Raw genomic sequence first — 20,381 nt, 5'->3', positions numbered from 1 at the left:
AGAATGTAGGAATAAGAGGGTTAAAGGAAAATTTATGCAAGAACAGGGCTTGTCTTGTTTACCATTTTATCTGTAGATCTTAAACAACATTCTTAGCATTTGGCACATTGGTCCATTATTGAATAAATAACTAAGTACAGTAGTGGGATTCAGTAAGATAGGGACTGAAAAATTTCACTTAGACTTGAGAATTAGATTGTTAAAAACTTCATAAATACAGTTTCACTGGAGTGAAATTATCCTTTGAAATCACTGTGTCATCTAATATGGAAGTAAGTGTTCACCTGTACAATAATAAATACTCTAACACCAGATGTCAGTCTACATGTAACTATTTTTTATCCTCATTTTAAAAATTCATTGGTTCTACTCCTTTGAAACATTTACATTTAAAAATATGCATAAATATGTATATATACATACATATATAATTTATTCATATATATACAGTGAAAAGTTTTTCTTCCATCCCACCTCATTTCTACATGTCCCCCTCCCAAAAAACAGGTAACTACTATAATTAGTTTCTCTATATTTATTCAAGCAAACAGAAACATTCTTCTTCTTATGTATTTTTTGTTACTCCAAAGTCACCATTGTGTACACATTGTTCTGTGCCTACTTTTTCATATTACTATGTCTTAAAGATCCTTTCAAGTCAATAAACAAAGAGCTTTCTCATTAATTTTTTACTGCTGCATTCTGTTATACTATCTAGATTACCATAATTGATTACCCTGTCCACTACTGATAGACATTTAATTTGCTTTGAAATAATGCTGCAGTGAATAAACTTGGACATATATGATTTCTCAATGTATAATATATGTATAAGTGTTCTGGAATTTAAAAATTTTTTTCTTGTGAAATATAGCATTTATACAAAAAAGTACTAAATTTCAAAATCCATTTTAACAAGTGGTTATAGAACAGAGATACAGAGTTTAGTATGGGCTACAGTTCCACATTTTCAGGTTTTCCCTTCTAGCTGCTCCAAGACACTGCAGACTAAAAGAAATGTCCATATAATGATTTGATAGTCATACTCATTTGTTAAGTCTTATCTTCTCTGTTATAACTCCTCCTTCTCCTCTGATCCTTCTCCCAATCTTTAGGTATATTTGGGCTATGCCCATTCTAACTTTTTCATGTTGGAAAAGGATGCCAACAATATAGGATAGGGGAATGGAATTAGTTGATGCTCTTGGAGAGGCTGGCCCCTCTGGGTTACAGAGCTTATCTGGCCTAGGAACCCATCTGGAGGTTATAGGTGTCTGGAAAGTTAACTTAGTGCATGAAACTTGTGTAGAATCTCAGACAGAGCCCTAGGTGTTCTTTAGGGTTAACAGGAATGATGTTGGTTGGAGTGTAGCAAACCATGGTAATTAGCTGTAGCTAGCTGAAGTTTTTATAAAAGTAGCCTCCAGGATAGTCTCTCAGTTCTATTTGAACTCTCTCAGCCATGATACCTAATGTTGTTACATTTCTTTTCCCCTTTTAGTCAGGAAGCTGTTATTGATCCTAATGTGCCAGGGCCAGTCTCATCCCTGGGAGTAGTGTCCTATGTTTTCAGGGAGACCTTTACCCCTGAATGTCATGTCCCATATAGTGGGGAGGGTAATGGTTTTTCTTGCAGAGTTGGGGTTAGAGGGAGAGAAGCCACATCTGAGCAACAAAAGAGGTTTCTGGAAGTGTTCTGGTTTGCTAGCTGCCAGAATGTAATATACCAGAAACAGAATGGCTTTTAAAAAAGGGAGTTTAATAAGTTGCTAGTTTATAGTTCTAAGGCTGAGAAAATGTCCCAATTAAAACAAGTCTATAGAAATGTCCAATCAAAGGCATCCAGAAAAAGATACTTCAATTCAAGAAGGCCGATGAAGTTCAGGATTTCTCTCTCAAGTGAGAAGGTACATGGCAAACATAGTCAGGGCTTCTCTCTCTTAGCTGGATGGTCACATGGTGAACACAGCTTTTCTGCTAGCTTTCTCTCCTGGCTTTCTGTTTCATGAAGCTCCCCAGAGCATTTTCCTTCATCTCCATAAGTCGCTGGCTGGTAGACTCTCTGCTTCATGGTGCTGTGGCATTCTCTGCTCTCTCAAAATTTCTTTCATTCTCCAAAATGTTTCCTTTTTATAGGACTCCAGTAAACCAATCAAGACCCACCCAAATGGGTGGAGACGCATCCCCCCTAATCCAGTTTAACAACCACTCTTAATCGGGTTGCATCCTTAGGGAGATGATCTCATTACAAATTCAAACATACAGTATTGAATAGGGATTATTCTGCCTATATAAAATGGGATTTTGATTAAAACATGGCTTTTCTAGAGGACATGCATCCTTTCAAACCAGCACAGGAAGTAACTCTTAAATTATAGTTAGGCTTAGCTTCTCCATCACAGAAATAAGTTTCATAAGAGCAAGCCTCAAAATCAAAGCCTTCACCTATTAACTTGAGTGTCCCTAATGTTTGAGAGTGTATCAAGGATTTCCCAGGAGGGAAAGTTCAATAATTCCATATTTTTTCTCCAGCGCTTAAGGGATTTTGCCACTGATTTTTAATTATCTGCCCAGCGTACTCTGGAATGTGTCTGGGTATAGCATTAACTTTGTCTGGTTTTAATATCAGGGTAATACCAGCTTCATAGAGAGAGTTGGAAAGTGTTTCCTCCTTCTCTCTCTCTCTCTCTCTCTCTCTCTCTCTCTCTCTCTCTCTCTCTCTCTCTCTCTCTCTCTCTCTTTCTTTCGTTCTTTCTTTCTTTCGTATTTATTTTAACTGTAAGAAGGTGTGGGTTATATTTCTTCTCTAAACGTTCCGTAGAGTTCACCAGTAAAATCATCTGGAACTGGGATCCTCTTTGCTGGTTATTTTTGTTATTAATTCTATCTTTACTTGTTTTAGGTCTTTTTTCTATTTCTATTTCTCCTTTTGGGGGAGTGTGGGAGGCTTCTTTTTTATCATTGTGAAAAATAACATATATACAAAAAAGCCATACATTTCAAAGCACACGCAACAGTTTGTTACATGACCAAGTTTAGAGTTTGGCATGGATTACAGTTCCACAATTTTAGGTTTTTCCTTCTAACTGCTCCAAGACACTGGAAACTAAAAGAAATATCAATATAATGCAGCAGTCATACTCATTTGTTAAATCCTACCTTCTGTTATAACTCCACCTTCTCCTTTGATCTTTCTCCCGATCTTCAACAGTATTTGGGCTATGTCATTCTAATTTTTTCTTGTTCGAAAGGACTGTCCATTATATGGAATAGGGGGATGGAACCAGTTGATGTTCTGGAGAGTCTGGTCCCTCTGGGTTTCAGGACCTATCTGGCCTAGGAACCCATCTGAAGGTTGTAGGTTTCTGGAAAGTAATCATAACTGCTATAGAATCTCAGATAAAGCCCTAGGTGTCATTTAGGGTTGACAGGAATGGTTTTGTTGTGGTTTGGCAAACAATGATAAATAGCAATATCTAGCTGAAGATTACTGTGTTAGTTAGATTCAGTTGTCAACTTGGCCAGGTGAGCATACCTAGTCTTGTTGCTGAGGACATAAGCCAATGGTGCGTGAACCTCATCTGTTGCCAATTACATCTGCAGTCAGCTAGGAGGCATGTCTGCTGCGATGAGTGACGTTTGACTTAATTGGCTGGTGCTTAAATGAGAGATTGCAACGTAGCACAGCCTAGCAGCTTGGCATTCCTCATCTCAGCACTTGCAGCTCAGCCCGGGCCCTTGGAGATGGAGAAAGAAATCACCCGGGGGAAAGTTGTTGGAACCCAGGGGCCTGGAGAGAAGACCTGCAGAGACCTTCCACGTAAGAAAGAACCTCAGTGGAAAGTAAGCTGCCTTTCCTCTGAAGAACCAACAAAATAAATCCCCTTTTATTAAAAGCCAATCCGTCTCTGGTGTGTTGCATTCCGGCAGCTAGCAAACCAGAACAATTACCTAAGAGTAGCCCCCAGAGTAACCTTTCAACTCTATTTGAACTCTCTCAACCACTGAGCCCTTATATATTATAATTCCTTTTCCCCTTTGGTCAGGATGGCATTGTTGATCCCATGGTACCAGTGCCAGGCTCATCCCTGGGAGTCATATCCCATGTTGCCAAGGAAACTTTCACCACTGGATGCCATGTCTGTTTCTTCTTGAATCAGTTTTAGTAATTCGTATTATTTTACAAATTTGTTCATTTCCTCTGAGGTATCTAATTTTTTGGCATACAGTTAGTCAGAATATTCCCTTATAATTCTTTCTATTTCTGTAAGGTTGCTAGTGATGACCCCCTTTTCAGTCCTGATTTTAGCAATTTGTGTCTTCTCTTTTTTTTTTTGGTCAGTCTAGCAAAAGGATTTCAATTTGGTTGATTTATGATTTTGTTGATATTTACTATTGCTTTTCTATTCCCTATTCCATTCATTTCCATTCTAATCTTTATTATTTTCTTTCTCCTATTTACATTGGGTTTAGTTTGCTCTTCTTTTTCTAGTTTCTTAAGTTAGTAATTTAGGTTATAGATTTGAGACCTCCCTCTTAAAATATAGGTATTTACTGCCATAATTTCCCCCTTCGGTGGTGCGTTAGTAGTATCTCATAAGTTTTGTATGCTACATTTTAATTTTCATTTATCTTAAAGTGATTTCTAATTTCCCTTGTGATTTCTTCTTTGATTGGTTAGAAATTCACAAAATGAATTTCTCAAATTCTCAAATTTCCTAATTTCATTCTGCTGAGGTAAGAGAATATATTTGTATGAATTTAATATTTAATCTTTATTATTTTTTCTTTTTTCATTCCTTCTTTTTATTAGAGAAGTTTTGTAGGTTTACAGAAAAATAGTGTGGAAAATACAGAGTTCCCATATACCCCCCGATTATTAACATGTTGCATTAATGTTATAATTTGTTGTAATTGATGAAAGAATATAATTGTATTTATACTTTTCACTGTGGTCCATGGTTTATATAAAGGTTATATAAGCGTTTATTCTTTGTGTTTAGAAGTTCTATTGCTTATTTTTATATTTGTATTCTAGGAATATATATACAACATAAATTTCCCTTTTAACTACATTCAAATATATAATTCATTGCTGTTTATTACGTTCATAATGTTGTGCTACCATTACCACTGTAAAGTTTTACAATCAACCCAGATAGAAATTCTTTACAATTTATGCATTAACTCCCCCTTTTCTACCCTCACTCTGGCCTCTGGTATTCTAGTTTCTGGCTTTATGAATTTGCTTATTCTAATTATATCGTATCAGTGAGATCACACAATATTTGCCCTTTTGTATCTGGCTTATTTCACACAACATGATGTCTTCAAAGTTCATCCATGTTGTCACATATATCAGAACTTCATTCCCTTTTACTACTGAATAATATTCCATTGTATGTCTATACCATATTATATTTATCTTTTCATCATGTTCTAAGGCCAAGAAAATGTCCCAATTAAAACAAGTCTATAGAAATGTCCAATCAAAGGCATCCAGAGAAAGATACCTTGGTTCAAGAGGGCCAGTAGAACTGTAAACTAGCAACTTATTAAATTCCCCTTTTAAAAGTCATTCTGTTTCTGGTATATTGCATTCCAGCACCTAGCAAACTAAAACAATTTGATACCAACTTAACTTCAGTAGCATACACATACACTTTTCTTTTACCCTACCATACCCCATCATTTTGTTGAAATTGTTACAACTTGTATCTTTATACATTGTCAAAAACCTAGATTTATCATTACTTTTTATGCATTTGCATTTTCACATCTGTAAGAATTAAAAAATGGATTTACATGAAAAAAGCACAATATAACAATATTGGCATTTATAATTATCCACATAGTTACCTTTACTGGCGTATTCATTCCTTATTTATGCCACTTTGAACGACTTTCTAGTGTCCTTTCCTTTCAATCTGAAGAATTCCCTTTAACATTACCTGTAGGCAAAGTCCAGTGATTAAGAACTCCCTTAATTTTATTTTTACCTGGGAATGTCTTAATCTTGCCCTCATTTTTGAAAGAAAGTCTCACTGAATATAAAATTCTTGGTTGGCAGTTGTTTTCTTTCAGCACTTTAAATATTTTATCCCATTGCTTTCTTGCCTCCATGGTTTCTTTTCTTTTCTTTTCTTTTTTTTTTTTTTTTACTATATGAACATTCTTTTTTTTTATCACATAGTTGTATATTCATCATCATGATCATTTCTTAGAACATTTGCATCAATTCAGAAAAAGAAATAAAAAGAAAACAGAAAAAAATTCATACATACCATACCCCTTACCCCTCCCTTTCATTGATCACTAGCATTTCAATATACTAAATTTATTTTAACATTTGCTCCCCCTATAATTTATTTATTTTTAATCCATATGTTTTATTCACCTATCCATAAGGTATGTAAAAGAAGCATCAGACACAAGGTTTTCACAGTCACACATTCACATTGTGAAAGCTATGTCGTTATACAGTCATCTTCAAGAAACCTGGCTGCTGGAACACAGCTCTACAATTTCAGGCAGTTCCCTCCAGCCTCTCTATTACGCCTTAACTAAAAAAGGTGATATCTATTTAATATGTAAGAATAATCTGCAAGATAACCTCTTGACTCTGTTTGAAATCTCTCAGCCATTGACACTTTATTTTGTCTCATTTCTCTCTTCCCTCTTTCGGTTGAGCAAGTTTTCTCAATCCCTTGGTGCTGAGTCCCAGTTCATTCTAGGATTTCTGTCCCACATTGCCAGGAAGGCCCACGCCTCTGGAGTCATGTCCCACATAGAGAGGGGGAGGGCAGTGAGTTTGCTTGTTGTGTTGGCTGAGAGTGACCACATCTGAGCAACAGAAGAGGTTCTCTTGGGGGTGACTCTTAGGCCTAATTTTAAGTAGACTTGATCTGTCCTTTGTGGGGTTAAGTTTCACATGAACAAACCCCAAGATTGGGGGTCAGCCTATTGCTTTGGTTGTCCCCACTGCTTGTGAGAATATCAGGAATTCTCCACTTGGGGAAGTTGAATTTTCCCCTTTTCTCACCATTCCCCCAAGGGAACTTTGCAAATATTTTTTTATTCACTGTTCAAATCCTTCTGGGATTTATCGAGGCATTACTCTGGATAAACCTACAAAATCTCGTGCCCTACTCAAGGTTCCATGTACTTATGGTATTCAATTAAGCTGTCCCCATAAGTTATATTAGCCTCCATGGTTTCTGATGAGAAATTAATCTTATTGGGATTGCCTTGTACATAACTTGTTGTTTTTCTCATACAACTTTCAGAATTCCTTATCCTTGGCATTGGTCAATTTATTATGTGTCTAAGCATGATTCTCTTTGAGTTTAGAGTGTTTGAAGTTTGTTGTTGGGCTACACGAGTATGCATATTCATTTCTCTTGTTAAATTTGGGAAGTTTTCTGCTATTATCTCTTTCTTATTGCCACCTCCAATCTGTTGTTGAAACCTATTAGGGAGTTTTTCATCTCACTTATGATGATCTTCAACTCCAGTATTTCTATTAGTTTTCTTTTTAAATTTTCTGTCTTTTTATTGAGGTTTTCATATTGTTAATTCACTTTTCCCTCTCATATCCTTTAGTTCTTTCTCTGTGTTTTCCTTTATTCTAATGAGCCCTACAAGAATAATTTTTAAATGCCTTTTTCTGGTATATCCAAATGCTCACTGATGATTTCTGTATTTTCATCTTATGCCTTTGGATGGGCCTTCATTTCTTGTTTCTTTGTCTTATAATCTTTTATTGCACTCTTTACATTTTACTATTAAAATTGTAACTCTGGGATTTAGTCACTGAGCTGTCTGTTTTTTAAATATGTATCCAGCTGGTGATAGGACAGAAATTTCCTTGAATACCAGGGGCTAAGAAAAACAAACAAACCAAAGCAAAAAGCAGCTTACAAAGGCTGTGAATATTCACTGTACTTTGGCTGGTGGTTTCTTTCAGCATTTAGCTCTTCTATCTGGAAGATCAGCTTGGACTGAATGCAAAATGCTGGGGCCTCTCTTATCTGAGTTTACATGGAGAGTATTCTTGTCTGGAGGTCATATTTGCTCTTGGCCTTAAGAATTTCCAGTTTACAAGAATTCCACAGCTTCCTCTACTCCCTTTTAAATAGACCTCCACCCCCTCCTGGGCACTTTATTGCGTGACTAAAAGCAGGTAGTCCTTTGCCTCAGGCCGCTTCAATTTATTGTTTTCTTTCAGTGCTTTAGCTATCTGCAAACTGCTTCTCTGCCTTCAGGACAAATGAAGGTGGGGTGGGAGGTCTGACCTGAGACAGATTTTCAGGCTTCCACCTGACAGTTTGGCCCTGACAACAGGCACCTCAGTATGCACGTAGTGGCTACTCTGCTCCCTGGGATAGGGTAGAGAACCAATAATGGGAGTGCAGGTGGAGCCACACTGAGCTGGGGAGGGTCAAGGGAGGGATTAGCAAGGGTACCACAAACTTTGCCTACATTTTTAAGCAGCACTTTCTTGATTTGGATTTACCCAGTTACTGTAACCCTTTAACTGTTTTCTGGAGTTTTGAGGAAGATGGCTCTGATAGTTTTTGCTAGTTGTTCAAGTATTCTGTTGGGGATGGTGACCTGGAGCATCTTATGGTGCCATCTTGGTCACCTAGGTAACCCTTTAAAATTTACTGAGGCTTGCGTGGTGCAAGGGTAGAAGACTTGCCTGCTATGCCGGAGACCTGGTTTCCTTCTCGGACCATGCACCTCCCAAAAAAGAAAAAAAAAGTTACTGAGGTTTGTTTTACAGCCTATCCTGGGGAATGTGCCCTTTAGAAGAGTGTTTATTCTGCTTTTGTTGGGTGAGCATTCTCTTCATATTTCTTAGGTCTAAAGGTTTATAGTATTAAGTTGTCTATTTTCTGCCCAGTTCTGTCCATTATTGAAAGTAGAGTGTTGAAGTCTCCAACTATTATTGAATTGCCTATTCCTATTTTCAGTCTTTATGTATTTTGGGACTCTGTTGTTAGATGCAAAAATGTTTATAACTGTTCTGTTATTCTGGTGGATTGACCCTTTTATCTTTGTAAAAGTGTTCTTTTTCCCTAGTTTCAATTTTTGTCTTAATGTCTGTTTTGTCTGACATTGGTATGGCCACTCCAGCTTTCTTTTGGTTATTGTTTACATGGTTATATTGTGTTTTGTCATGCAGAATTTTTTCATTTTTGAGTTGCTAAATTTACCAATTTTTTTTTTTGGATTCTGCATTTTGAGTAATAATTTGGCCTTTTCCATTTTAACATGATAACCAATTTTTCCCATGTTTTCTACTATTATTATTATTATATTTTCCATTTTTAACTTCATATCTTTGGCCCATTTGGTTTCTTTTTTTTTAATAGACATAAGATGTCTATTCAACGTTGTTTTTCCTGATTGCCTAATTGTCTCAGCAGTTTATTGAATGTTCTGTTTTCATAGCTGATTTGAGCTACTACCTTTATCTTACACTAACTTCTTATCTGTATATGTGTCCTGTTTCTTTCTTATTGCCTTTTTTTATTGCATTGCACTGCTTGTCTACTAATGCAGCAAGATTTCAGTGTTTTATTGACTGAGGACTTATATTTTATTATATAACTATGCTAACCTTCCTTCATTTCTCCTGTTTTTCAGAATGTTTCCAGCTATTCTTGTGGGGTTCCCCGCCCCCATATCAACATTATATCAGTTTGCCAAGCTAAAACATTCTAGTACTACCAATACACATTCTAACAATATCTAAACCTGTAGTATTTTTCTAGGATCATAGCAAACTTATAAATTAACGTAGGTTGATTGGCATCTTTTTTGACACTAACTTCCTGCTCAAAAACATGGTTTATCTTTGCATTTTTTTCAAGTCTGTTTTTGTGACCTCAGAAGTATTTTTAAATTTTTAAAATACTTTAATATGAAATTTTCAAACACATATAAAAATGGAATGATTTGAATAACTACCATTGACCTGTTATCTACCTCTAAAACTTGGCCATTCGTACCCATCCACCAATATTTTAAACAGACATTTTACATTTTATTCAGAGGTATTTTAAAGATTTCTTTATATTGTTGTATATATTTCTCATTAAGCTTATTCCTAGGCATTTTATCCAATTATTGGCTGTTAATATATATGGAAACAATTTATTTCTATGCATTTATTTTGTAACTCCCCCCCCCCCCCTCCTTTTTTTTACATGGACAAGCTCTGGGCATTTCGGGTCTCTGGTATGGCAGGCGAGAATTCTGCCACTCAGCCACCTCTGCACCACCCAACTTTCCCTTATTTTTAAGATACCGGTCTGTGTTAATTCAAATTGATGATTTTGAAAAAAAGTGGTGAATCACCACCCATCCAAGTCTTTGCAACTTCATAATGTTTCAACCAGATCTTGCGTATTCTAAAATTATAGGTATTAACTAGAGCAGCAAGCGACTAATCATGTTCCCAACAATATGATTGGGAATAGTTTTTAGTAAAAACTATTGACCAACCTCTGTAATGGCACAGCAAAGTTCCTTAGAATTCCTATCCTAAAAGGCTCTCTGTTAATACCTGGGCTATTTTCTCTGAAAAATCTGGGCTATTTTCAGTTTTCTGCAAATATGTAAAGTTGCATGTGCACTTTCCAGGGTCTGTTCTTTCAGTGGACCTTAAAATCACTCCCTGGTGAGATGAGGAAGTAAGCACCATCTACAACACATAGGTACATTGGTCTCAGGGACATTTATTCCTGAGTCTCTCTGAAAGGATGCAAAGTCCCCTTTCCTTAAGACAAATAAGCCTTCTGAAAGGATTGAGCTCCCTGACCATTTTGGTACCAAGAAACTTTTTTTTTATATAACTTTTTTTTTCATGTAAAATATAACATACATACAAAAAAGCAGTGAATTTCCATGTACATTTTAACAAGTAGTTTTTAGAACTATTGTTATGTAACTTGGTATGAGTTACAGTTCCATGATTTTTCTTTTTTTTTTCTAGCTACTCCAAGACACTGGAGAAAAGAAATATCAATATAATGATTCAGTACTCATACTCATTTGTTAAATCCTATCTTCTCTATTATACTCCACCTCCTTTTTTTGTGTGTGCAAAATAACATATATACAAAAAAGTAATAAAATTCAAAATGCATTGCAACAGTTAGTTGTAAACAGATTTCAGAGTTTGGTACGGGTTACAGTTCTACAATTTTAGATTTTTACTACTAGCTGTTCTAAGGTACTGGAGACTAAAAAGAAATATCAGTATACTGATTCAGCACTCATACTCATTTGTTAAACCTGACCTTCTCTGTAACTCCACCATCACCTTTGATCTTTCTCCCACTCTTTAGGGTATTTGGGTTATGGATTCTAATTGTTTCATGTTGGAAGGGGCTGTCGATGATAATGGGAAAAGAGTCTGGCCCCTCTGCATTTCAGGACTCATCTGGTCCAGAGACCCATGTAGAGGTTATAGGTTTCTGCATAGTTACCCTAATGTATGAAACTTTGTAGAATCTTATATAGTGCTGTAGGTATTCTTTAGCATCTGGAGGAATGGTTTTAGTTGAGGTTTTGCAAGTTATAGTAAGTGGCGATGTTGGACTGAAGCTTGCTGGACTGAAGCTTGTGTAAGAGTGACCTCCAGAGCCTCTAGACTCTATTTGAACTCTTTCAGCCACTGATACCTTATTTGTTAAACTTCTTTTCCCTCTTTTGGTCAGGATGACATGTTGATCTCAAGTGCTAGGGCCAGGCTTCCTGGGAAGGAAACCTCTTAAATATAAGAAGTAATTTTCTCTTTGTTTCAAGATGTTGGATGACTTGATTTTCAGCAGAAATCCTCTTCACATCAGTTTCTTTTAGATCTTATAGTGTAAAGTATGATAATACAGTCAGTGAGCCTTTCAAGAATGATGAGCTACTGAACAACTTATTATGGGAGTAGATATTGACATGGTGAAGAAAAGACAGCCTGGAGTTATTTATTTATTTATTTATTTAATTTATTTATTAACTAAGAAAATTTTAACAAACCAAATAAAACACCAACATATATAATCAGTAATTCACAATATCATCACTTAGTTGCATATTCATCATTTCTTAGAACATTTGCATCAATTCAGAAAAAGAAATAAAAGACAGCAGAAAAAGAAATAAAATGAAAACAGAAAAGAGAAAAAAAAGATTTTACCTACCATACCCCTTACCCCTCACTTTCATTGATCACTAGCATTTCAAACTAAATTTATTTTAGCATTTGTTCTCCCTATTATTTCTTTTTATTCCATATGTTCTACTCGTTTGTTGACAAGGTAGATAAAAGGAGCATCAGACACAAGGTTTTCACAATCACACAGTCACATTGTGAAAGCTATATCATTATTCAATCATCCTCAAGAAACATGGCTACTGGAACACAGCTCTACATTTTCAGGCAGTTCCCTCCAGCCTCTCCATTACATCTTGAATAACAAGGTGATATCTACTTAATGTTTAAGAATAACCTCCAGGATAACCTCTCGACTCTATTTGGAATCTCTCAGCCATTGCCACTTTGTCTCATTTCACTCTTCCCCCTTTTGGTCGAGAAGGTTTTCTCAATCCCTTGATGCTGAGTCTCAGCTCGTTCTAGGGTTTTTCTCAATCCCTTGATGCTGAGTCTCAGCTCATTCTACAGCCTGGAGTTTTTAATTGGATGTTGATTAATAAACAGATATTCCTGAAGATATTCCTTTTGTCGAAGGAGATAGCAAAGAAGGGATTGCTGGCATCATATCAAGATATCCACAAGATTGACACACATGCCTGAAAGTCTTTCAAAACAATGGGTTCTGTGGAGAAAGATCATGACATCAGACCTTGACATTGTAAATATTTTGAAACGTTCTCCAGAATCTTTTTTTTTGCTCCAGTATTAATCTAAAGTTAGAGAATAATATAAAATTACTCTATTCAATTGGATTGACCTGGGAATGCCTTTGTTGATTATTGACCAATGCCCTGCTTACCTTCTCCAACAGTCTTCATCTGAATAAACAAATGGTTGAAATTTTGCAAAAATAAAAATAAAAACCACTCCCTGGTGCTAAGTCAGGCCCTTAAAGAAACACATTAACTCTTCCAAGCCATTAGGGAACCATTTCAAATTTCTGAGTTCTTGTGAGCACTGATTAGATGTTTCTGGAACCACATTGTAGTATAAATAATAATCTTTTAGGTTCTTTCTAATGTAGCATCAGCAGTAATCTTTATTTTTCAAACTCTCAGAGGAATTAACAGTTACTTTTGACATTTTCCTGTGTTGACTGACCAAGTTGCTCTGTTAGAGAGCAAAGATTTGGTGTTTATACTCAATTTGGAAAATTCCATTTGATGTCTTGATCTCTACATGGCCTGTCTCTGAAATGGAATGAGTTTTTTTCTGGGATGAATTATTTTCTGAATTAAAATAGGAGCTTTCTTTTGAAAGTACCTGCTCTCACTTACGTAAATTAATTCTAAAAATTGAAAGTAGCTTTCCTTCAGAGAAAAGCTTTCTCCCAGATTGCAATGTCTTAGTTTGCATTATACCTTTTAAATGGCAAACTCATCAGAATAGGAATAAATATATCTCATTAAAATAGGACTTTGAAGAGAATTGGGGAGATAGTTTTTATATGAAGCGTAATGATATCCTTGATTTCAAGTTATCCAAATTTGGCCAAGTTAGACGACTATAATTGTTCAAGGTAATAATATCTACCTCACTGAGTTCTTATAGAGATTCAAAGTGCTTAGACCAGCACCCAGGGCATAGTAACTTCTAATGAGTGTTTGTTAAATAAATAAGACCTGAATACAGAAAAATTAACTTTCCTAAAATGTCAGAGTAGGTCAGAGAAAACGGAAATCTATAGTCTTCTCCCTCTCCACTCATTCATCTTGAATTAAAGTCCTTTTTGCATATATAAATAGTTACTAACTTTAAACTTTAAAATCTTTCATTTTAAAGATTCACCGATTCTCAGTCCAGCTAATTCTGCAATCAATCTAAGTGGAGCGCAGGACCTGACCCGGAATAAGAATGTTGTGAAACCACTGGCTTTATCTTTGCAGGTTGTAGGGAAGACTTTTGCTGCAGGTGATGTTTTCCTCACTTATATTTCTTTGGTAAATACATAGTCTACAAAAGACTTTTGTGAAATTCAGTTGGTAAATTGATAGAAGAATACAGAAGCTGCTTCTACCTGCCAGTTGAAAATGAAACGGAACTGTGTGTAGCTGTGTGTTATTGTACAAAGCTCTGCATTCTCTGTAGTCCACCTAGAAAAGTGAGGGAATAACATTCAGCACACAGAGGAGTCAGAGCGGTTTGATTCTGTTCAACAAACAATTATTGAGTACATGCTGTGATTAGGAACTGGGAAACAAATGTAAATAAGATTCCATTTCTGACGCCTACGGAAACTGTGAGCTAGTCGGGAAAACAGATCCACAGCAAGATATTTTCAGTGTATTGTGATAGAAACAACAATAAATAAGGGAGTGCGGAGAAGGGGGTTTACTCCCCAATGTCTTAGGGAGTATTCAAGAATGAGTTCTTGAAGGAACTTGGTCATGAATGATAAGGAGACGTTAACTGTATAAAGGAGGGGGGCAAAAGGCATTTCACGTATAAGGAATAGGAGGAGCAAAGTTTCAGAAGAAAGAAGCAGCACAATGAATGCAGGAACTTCAAGAAGTTTGGATTTGTTAGACCAAAGATGTAAAAGGCAGGGAATGGCAGGGAGTGAGCATGGAGTGGTGGGCAAGGAAAGATCATGGGAGGCCATGCTTAGAGGTGTAGGTTTTACTCTATAACTGATGGAACAAGCTAGTGACATAGTCTGATTTGAACTTGACCTTGATCATTTTGGAAGAAACGCTTAAGAAGACAAGCAGAGAAACTAGTTGGGGGTCATTTCAATCGTCTGGGTGAGAAATGATGATGTCCTTGGCCAGGGTGATAATAGAGTTGAACAACTATTCAGGAAGTAAAATCAGCATACTGTAGTTGAGTTACTGTGAGCAAGCAGGAGAAGAAAGAGTCTGGGTTGGTGTTCCTCATTCTAGGTTTAATGCTGGTGCTATTTTCTGAGACAGGCAATATAGCAGGCGGAGCAAGTTTTTCAAGAGGGGATAGTGAATTTGATTTTGGACATGTTGTATTTGAGATACCCATGAGAAATCTAAGTGGAGATGTTCAGCAGTTATTTGATTTACCATGGGGGGGGTGGGTGGAATTCAGGACTGGTGATATATATTTGAACTACCAATATGGAGTTAAAAACATTAGAGTAAAGGATATCAGTCAGGGAGGGAAGTACGATTAGACAAGCTATGAATTAAGGATAGAATTCTAGAAAAGTACAACATAGTATTTGCAGAGAAGAAATGGTCAAAAAAGTAGAAGAGCGAGGAGAAAAAAATGCCTATCATTCTTGGAAATTTTCCAGCAGCTCTGCATCATAATTCACCCAGACTGCTTTTGTTCTTACTCTTGTTCAAACATCTTTTACAAGATCCACTTCTTGCTTAGATTATAGACCTAAACAAACTGAATTCAAGTATTTACAGCATTTAAAAAGTTAATAAAATAATACTATGTCTGCTAAAACCCCAAGATGAAAAGCTGATGGGCAGTTTCACAATGTAAGAGTTGGACTGTCAACACTTGAAACACTTGAAAACACACAAAAAAGAGAGAAAATCAGCCATATGTGCCTCATGATAGAAAATAATAAAATGCTACTTATGAGATACTCTTGCCAAAAAAATTGAACCTGAATCTGATCAAGCTTCTATATATCTAACTATCAGTTCATAGGAAATACAAGGGACAAAGGAATGTTCAGTGACTACATGAGTTCCAATCAGCAAATTCCAAAGAATGGAACAATCTACCAGATTTCAACAAATTAATTGTAAGAAAGAAAAAGAAGGGGGAATCCAGTAGGTTAAAAGAAGCTTAAGAAACATATCTAAATTTATTGTATGGATCTTTTTTGAACCCCAATTTGAACAAACCAACTACAAAAGTTTTTTTTCTGAAATAATTGGAGATAATTTGAATGCCAATGGGATATTAGGACACAACGTTATTGTTAATGTTTAGTATAATAATGATATGACAGTGTTTGTTTTTTTTTTTGACAGTTTTGTTTTTAAAAGACTCCTTTTCTTTTAGAAACACACCGAGATGTATTTAGGGATGAAATGTGATAAATGGGTTTGCCTAAAAATAATCCAGTGTGTGTGGGAGGAGGTGGTGGAGATATAGATGATATAAGATTGGTTATGTATTGATAAATTTTGAAGCTGGGTGGGGGGTACATGGGAGTTTATTGTACTAGCTTCTCTACTTTTGTATATGTTTAAGAATTTCTATGTGTATAGAATTATAAATAAATTTTAAAAGGAGAGAGGAAGAGAGATTGTTTTCCTTTTTTTCCATCTACCCATCTCCAAATACTTCACTGAAAATGGTCTTTTAATTCTAAGAGATCTCTTGGGGGTCCCAGAAAATTACTTTTAGGTGGCATTCAGTTTTTAAGGAAGGTACTATTCTTATGGGTATAGCTGGTTTTATTCAACTGGGCTGAGTCCTTCAGTGAGGTTTCTTTGAATCCTAAAGTGTGGGGTTTATTGCATATTACGGAAAGTAGTGTCCTACTTGGGTTTGTTCTGAGTTCCTTCTCTCCTTGCATACCACAGATGCTGCTAATGGAAACAGTAGCCATGGAGGAAAGAATAGTGCATCCAGCTCCACTCCAGCCCACCCAGTGACCTACTCTTTGTCACCAAGACCAAGCTATGCATCAGGAGACCAAGGTACAAAACCCACCTTGGAATCTTGAAATAATACACTTAATTATGGTAGAAGTGCTACAGATTTCAGAATGATGAATTGTCTGACAGCACTCTCTCAGTTTTTCCTTAGTTTGTCATGCAGTGTTTTGAAAGTTTATAATTGGTGCAAATAGTAATAATTCTGGTGTCTTGGTGATTCTACATGGACAAGCCTATATGGGAAATACTTGAAATAAATGACTAAGAAACCATTTTGAAAAACCATGGGATTTGCTGACTATAGTTCAGGGTTCAAAGTTCCTCTCTGTTGTGTGGCCCTGGACATAGCTGAAGTTTTCTTTTTCTGTCTATGAAATTGCCCTTTTTCCATCTACAAAATGGATGTAATGATAATACTTCATGGGTTTGTTGATAGATTCAAATGAAATAGGATGGATAAAATTGTAAATTGTAAAATAGTATACAGATATTAAATGGTATTGTTAATGTGACTTTTTCTAATTTTACTTCTAGAAGAATGATTTAGATTTTCTTAGTATAGCCAAATTAGAGGTCCTGTATTACTTTGACATTCTTTCCTTCTATTTTGCTGAAGACAAGGCTCACCCTTCTGTTTTCTTCAGCTACCATGTTCACTTCTGGGCCACCAAAGAAACGACATCGGGGTTGGTATCCTGGGTCACCTGTCCCCCAACCTGGTTTAGTTGTACCTGTGCCTACAGTTCGACCTCTTGCAAGAACTGGTAAGATTTTAACAGAAGACTGTTTTTTTTTGTCGTTGCTGTTGTTTTTGTTTTTTAATTTTTTTTAAATATCGCAATATACAAAGACGAACATTCTCACCATATGATCATTGCATTCTTGGTATATAATCAAGAACTCACAGTATCATTACATAATTGCATATGCATCACCATGATAATTTCTTAGAACATTTGCATCAATTCAGAAAAAGAAAAAAGAAAAAACTCATACATACCACATCCCTTACCCCTCCCTCTCATTGACTAGCTAGTATTTCCATTTACCCAATACACTTTAGCCTTTGCTCCCCCTATTTTTTTCAATACACTTTCATTGATCACTAGCATTTCAATCTACTATATTTATTTTAACATTTGTTCCCCCTATTATTTATTTATTTTAATCCATATGTTTTACTCATCTGTCCATACCATAGATAAAAGGAACAGCAGACACAAGGTTTTCACGGTCACACAGTCACATTGCGAAAGCTATATCATTATATATCAAGAAACATGGCCACTGGAACACAGCTGTACATTTTCAGGCACTTCCCTCCAGCCTCTCCAATATACCTTAACTAAAAAGGTGATATCTATATAATGTGTAAGAATAACCTCCAGGATACCTCTTGACTCTGGAATCTCTCAGCCATTGACACTTTATTTTGTCTCATTTCTCTCTCCCCCCTTTTGGTCTAGAAGTTTTTCTCAATGCCTTGATGCTGAGCCCCAGCTCGTTCTAGGACTTCTGTCCACATTGCTAGGAAAGTTTATACCCCTGGGAGTCATGCCCTACGTAGAAAGGGGGAGGGTAGTGAGTTTGAGAAGACTGGTTTTAGGTTTTTTGAATGAGCAAAAATAGCATCACCCGTTCTTTCCCTGAATGCTTGAAGGTAAAATTTTTTAACCAACAATTGCATCCAACATTATGGAAGGATGGTGAGAATAGCTAATGTTTTGTCTCCATCATGTCTACCATGTACCATCACAACTGATCTTAATCCATCAGACTTGTTTTACAGTCATGACTTTGGATTTGCTCTCCTGGGATCTGGTTCTGTCCTAGGTTGTTCAGTCTGTGGTGAGAATCTTAAAAAAACAACTGGTTTTCTTTGATAATACTCTAAGTGTTGCTATTTCGTACCCATGGTTAAATGGACAACAAACGCTGTCTATCTTGCTGTAGTAAACGTGGACAGCTATAAACATACCAATTCTAAGACATAGATGAGGTTCTTTAAAAATATAAGTTTAAGTACATAGTTTTATTAAGACAACATAGAGATCTTATATGTACAAGGAATTATGTCAATATGTTACTGCAGTTGCCTCTAGGTAGTACTGATTGATGAGTTTATCCTTCTCAAATTTTATACACTGAGCATATATGACTGATAATCTAGTGGGTAAAAGATAAAATACAGAATCCAAAAGATTAACTGTGGAAAAACAAATGAGAAGAAAGCTACCAAAATGCTAACTAGTAGCTATATCTGGACAATGTGATTATGGTCTATTTTTTTCTTTCTTTTATTTTTCTGCTAATTTTATATAATAAACATGGATTATTTTAATGAAAAAAAAAAAACCCATTACATTTATAAAACTTCTCTGTTAAAGTATTAAAGCTGTGTTGCTTTCAACTGTATTTTATTTAGCTTTCATTTCTAATTCTTCTTCTCAAACTTTTTTTTCCAGAGCCCCTCTTATCTACCCCAGTTCCACAAACTCCATTAACTGGAATTTTACAACCTCGGCCCATTCCTGCAGGAGAAACTGTAATTGTTCCCGAAAACTTGCTGAGTAACTCAGGAGTTAGACCAGTAATTCTGATAGGTAAGGCAAATTTTCCCTGTCAGCTCGTAATCTAGAAGTGTTTTTCCATTTCATTGATTATATGTTTATTCATTTTTCCATCTAGTAATTATTTTAGCTTTATTGGTTAGTTATTTCATGTGGTCTTCAGCATGCAGTTAGGATGAGAATAAGGCTGTGCCTTTTTGCCCTCAAGGAGCAGTGTTCAGTAGGGGGTCTGACATGTAAATAACAATTGCTATACACTGCGATAGGGAGTTAGTAGAGATTCTTAGAACAACAAGTGCTTAGAGAGAAGGCTTACCTCTGCCTGGAGGGATCTGAGAAGATTTCTGAGCAGGGATGTTTAAGCTATGTCCTGAAGACAAGTGAGAGTGGATGCAGTGGGGGAGGGGCATACCAGTCAAAGGGAAAAGAATCACCGAGAGTGGAAACAAACTAAGCCAGCTAACAGACTTACCCAGGAGAACCAAGATGCCCCAGAGTTCTTGCCATGAAGAGCATCTATGAATCAGTATCTTAATGGGTCTGAGTCCTTCTAGGCTATCTATAAATGGAGGTGTCAAAAAAAATTTAGGTATACCTAGATTTTAGGACTAATTTAGTGCCTTTCTTTCCTACCCCAGGAGTCTCCTTGGTCTTGGGGCTAGTCTAGGCCAGAAGGAGACTGCCTGCTTGACCTTCAGGACATCTGTTTTAGATGCGATGTTTAAGTGCCACCAGATATTTAGAATATGTCTAAGTGAGGTGTTATCTGCTTCTTGTGGTTAGCCTGAGCTTACTATCATTAATGGTTTTGCTTCAAATACTGTCCTTTTTTCAGACTGCCCTATCAGCTGATCCTGAACCTGTGTGTACTGGGGAAATCCCAGTTATCTCTATACCATATGGGTCAGAAAATTCTGGTGGAACAGTCAGCCGAGCCCTGGAAATATATGAAGAGCAAAAAATACTTTGGTTTCTGCCTTTAGGAAGTCTCAT

General features: G+C 36.2%; 1 protein-coding gene, 1 long non-coding RNA gene and 1 pseudogene across 8 annotated transcripts in view; 2 read left to right on the top strand and 1 right to left on the bottom strand.

The window, feature by feature from the left end:
- The window catches only part of GREB1L (GREB1 like retinoic acid receptor coactivator), a 353,788-nt gene that overhangs the window by 233,041 nt on the left and 100,366 nt on the right, over positions 1–20,381 (top strand). For 6 of the 7 annotated variants that reach the window (XM_077135830.1, XM_077135828.1, XM_077135832.1 and 3 more), the window contains exons 9-12: positions 14,003–14,131; positions 16,744–16,860; positions 17,463–17,582; positions 19,284–19,421. In XM_077135830.1, coding sequence (XP_076991945.1) covers positions 14,003–14,131; positions 16,744–16,860; positions 17,463–17,582; positions 19,284–19,421 — 504 coding nt within the window. Of the gene's footprint in view, positions 1–14,002; positions 14,132–15,353; positions 15,954–16,743; positions 16,861–17,462; positions 17,583–19,283; positions 19,422–20,381 lie in introns of those variants that run through there. The other variant, XM_077135834.1, reaches the window with a different exon arrangement.
- LOC143662261 (uncharacterized) overlaps positions 1–20,381 on the bottom strand; it is a 55,489-nt gene that overhangs the window by 34,235 nt on the left and 873 nt on the right. The gene's annotated exons all lie outside the window — the stretch shown is intronic.
- LOC143662258 (transcription termination factor 1, mitochondrial-like) lies at positions 10,770–13,195 on the top strand (annotated as a pseudogene).

This window comes from Tamandua tetradactyla, chromosome 18, assembly GCF_023851605.1.
Source record: "Tamandua tetradactyla isolate mTamTet1 chromosome 18, mTamTet1.pri, whole genome shotgun sequence".
Lineage (NCBI taxonomy): Eukaryota > Metazoa > Chordata > Mammalia > Pilosa > Myrmecophagidae > Tamandua > Tamandua tetradactyla.
The sequence above is the reverse complement of the archived record's forward strand: the minus strand, read 5'-3'. Positions and strand labels throughout refer to the sequence as shown.